The sequence below is a fragment of the Cebus imitator genome, unplaced genomic scaffold (genome assembly GCF_001604975.1).
Source record: "Cebus imitator isolate Cc_AM_T3 unplaced genomic scaffold, Cebus_imitator-1.0 Scaffold638, whole genome shotgun sequence".
Taxonomy (NCBI): domain Eukaryota; kingdom Metazoa; phylum Chordata; class Mammalia; order Primates; family Cebidae; genus Cebus; species Cebus imitator.
The window spans coordinates 53,879-57,369 of NW_016107953.1; the positions used below are offsets into that span (position 1 = coordinate 53,879).

Here is a 3,491-nt window from a genome sequence, read left to right on the forward strand (position 1 = left end):
CACACAGGAAGTGGCACAGCTGGGAGTCCAACTCAGCTCTGAGTGAATCAGCATGCCAGCTCCTGAATTCTCCTCCATGACCCTCTGCCCCTCAGCCAGCAGCCCCCATTACAAACCCAAGCAGAATTGCAATGACACAGAAGACTTTCTCATAGATAAAATAGAAACATATAACTCAACTCTGTTGGGTGACTTTTTAAATTATAAAAGTAAAACCTCAATACGAAAAGAAGCGTCCCCATCTCTAACCACACACATCACAGTTACAGGGCTGGGTTTCCTTCCAGTATTTTTTCCAATGCATTTTTTTTTTTTAACGTGGTTGTAACAGTAGTCTATGTAGAATTTTGAATCCGGCTGTGTTTTTTTTTTTTTTTTCGCTTGACATTATTTTATACATCTTTGATCACACATGGATGTGGTCTTCTCATGCGTGGCTTTTTCGTATCATTATGCGATGTTCAACTGACACTCACACAATGCACGGGGTTCAAAGCACTGGGCTTCTAAGAGGATGCCTGAGCGCTTTGATGCATAATGCACCTTATTTTACATGATTGTTTATCTGAGGTTCTCATTACGGAAATAAATAAATATCCTCTATGCTAATAATGGTCACAATTTGCATTTATATTGTGCTTTTCATTCGAGGATCTTAAGTTGTTTTACAATAATGAACTACCCCTCCACGAACACAATGGTATGTGTGCGCATATGTATGCATGCGTGTAGCGATAGACAGATATTTATTTAATAACTACCTGGCAATGGGATTTCACGTAACTGCGCTTTAACAGAATGCAGGAGAGGGAGTGGAGGCTTTTCAACTGTTGAACAAACATTCATTTAGTTTAGACGCAGGGCTGGAGGGTTAATGAGCTACACTATATGTGGTTGGCAGGAAGTGAGAGTGATTGATTCCTTTGAGGGCCTTGCTCATGTTGGAATGAACGTCTTTGGTGGGTCTGAAACTCAGGTATCGAACTCCCTGGCAGAAAACCTGCCTCTCTGGAAGTGACCACTGGCCCATTTGTCTGGACGAAGATCTGGTTCAAGGCTGTCTCGGCAACAAAGCCAGCTGGCTTCCCCACTCTTCGCCTCTTCATTTCTCATTTCTTATGTCTGAATTTTTAAGATATCTCTTGTAAAACCCACAAGACCTTTAAAGAGTTGCGCCTAAGTTTTGCAATAAGAAATGAGGGCTAGGTAAGGAAAAAAATAAGTAGATTGGGTGGGAAATGGTTAGACTTGAGTTGCAAGGCTGGGTCACTTGTTTTGAAGACGTGCCATGCAGACGGGCTTTGGTGAAGCTCCGGGTCTGGAGACCTTTGTTCCTGGATCCCAGGTCGCTTCTAATCAAAGCAACAACCTGTGGGAAACGCTACCTGCACCTGCCTCTGGCTAGCCCCAGTAGTTCTCACGGCGACAGGCGGCTCCGAGGGGGCTTCCGGGACCCAAGGCTGCCTGCCCGGCTTGGTTCCCAGCGTGAGTTTCCAGGGCCTGGTCCTCCATGATGGGGAGTGGAGGGAGCTGATATTGCAAGCGGAGCCCAGAGAATCCCAGGACCCCCTGGGACGGGAAGAGAGATGGTTTTAATTAGAGCCGAGAGATGGGAAATAAGGCAGAGAGGGATGACATCTTAATGAGGTTTAATGAAGCTGTCTGCTGATGGGGACAGCTGTCACCCAGAGCTGTATTCCAGCCAAGCCACTTTGTGACGGAGGAAACTCGCAAAAAGGCAGTTTGAAGGCAGCTGAGGAGGGCGGCGTGGTCAGACTCAGAGCTGGGATTTTTCTCCATTTGCCTCTTAATTCCAACACCTCATTGACAAAGGATTCCAGCTAGTGGGCCATATTAAAAAAGCTTCCGACATTTCAAAATTCCCCGTTGTGCAGAAACTAAGGTGTGCCTCTTAAAAGACCTTGTGGATTTTGCATGAGATGTCTTAAAAATTCAGACATCAGAAATGAGAAGTGCAAGGATTTTCAGGGCTGAAAGGGGTCTCTTCCCTTTTTGAGCCTTGACTCCTTGCTTGTCCAGTGGGGATACCATGGCCTCCCTTATAGAGTTTTGTGAGAGTTGGGGGGTTGCTGGAGTTAAGCACAGAGGTGTGACGTCCAGGAGACGTGAGTTTAACCCCAGCTTTTCTATCGACTACCCGGGTGCTGTTGGACAAGTGTGAATCTCTTTAAGCTTCAGTTTTCCCATCTGTAAAATGGGAAAACCTCCTTGACAGTGAAGTTGGCAGAGTTCACGGAGAAGCACAAATACTCTTAGCACTTGCTCAGCACATAGTAAGTGCTCAATAAAGAGGGCACAGGACATCCTGTGAGCTTGCACGGAGGGGGTGCACAATGCGTGTTGATTCTCTTCCTTGTTTCTTTCTTCACTGCATGGTAGTTCTAAGGGATCCCTGTGCAGGGAGGGTGATCTCGGCCTCCACATGGCCCAATAGCCAGGCCACACCGGCTGTCCCAGGACCTTTGCACATTCCAGCCTGCGACCTGTCTAGGAGACCCTTTTTGCCTCTGCAAATGGCCACCTCCCATCCTGGCCTGGGCTGGCGGGGCAGGCTGATGAGGCCTGGCGTGGCTGATCGGAGCAGAGATTTGGGACTGAGTCTCATCAGTTTCACAGATGTTGGAGTGAGGTTGCCATGTGTCCTCGTGTGTTTGTGCTGCTGTAACAAAATACCTGAGATGTGGCAATATAGAAAGATTAGACGTTTGTTTCTCACTGTTCTAGGGCTGGGAGTTCAAGATCAAGGCGCCAATGGTTTCTGTGTCTGGTGAGAGCCGAGGCTTTGCTTCCAAGATGGTGCCTTGTTGCTTATCCCCCAGGATAGGAACGAATTCTGTGTCCTCACGTGGCAGATGCACGGAAGGGGATAAAAAGGGCAAACTCCTTCCACCAAGGCCCCCTCTTTTTTTTCTGAAGTGGAGTCTTACTCTGCCGCCAGGCTGGAGTGCAGTGGCACGATCTTAGCTCACTGCAAATTCTGCCTCCCGGGTTCAAGAGATTCCCCCTGCCTCAGCCTCCCAAGCAGCTGAGACTACAGGTGTGTGCCACCACGCCCAGCTAATTTTTTGTATTTCAGTAGAGACAGGATTTCACCACGTTGGCCAGGATGGTCTTGATCTTCTGACCTCGTGATCCACCTGCCTCAGCCTCCCAAACGGCTGGGATTACAGGCATGAGCCACCGCACCAGGCCCATCAAGGTCTTTTATAAGGGCACCGATTCTCCCATAAGTGCAGAGCCCTCGTGACTCAGCCACCCCCTAAAGGCCACACCTCCGAATACTGTAGCATTGAAATTAAGTTTCAGCATGAGTTTGGAAGGGATAAAAACATTCAGACCATAGTGCCATGGAAAAGCAGGTGGCCGTCAAGCCTCAGGTGCATTTCGATGGCAGCTGAACTCAGATGTCAGTCACAACCTGCTTGCCCATGTCTTTTTTTTTTTTTTTTTTTTGAGACGGAGTTTCACTC

General features: G+C 47.9%; 1 protein-coding gene across 1 annotated transcript in view; it reads left to right on the plus strand.

The window, feature by feature from the left end:
* The first annotated feature begins 1,195 nt into the window (after positions 1-1,195).
* Positions 1,196-3,491, plus strand: part of CFAP77 (cilia and flagella associated protein 77) — an 83,111-nt gene continuing 80,815 nt past the window's right edge. Inside the window, exons 1-3 of the mRNA XM_017517563.2 lie at positions 1,196-1,206; positions 1,346-1,485; positions 1,679-1,770. Of these exons, the coding sequence (XP_017373052.1) occupies positions 1,196-1,206; positions 1,346-1,485; positions 1,679-1,770 (243 nt within the window). The remainder of the gene's footprint in view (positions 1,207-1,345; positions 1,486-1,678; positions 1,771-3,491) is intronic.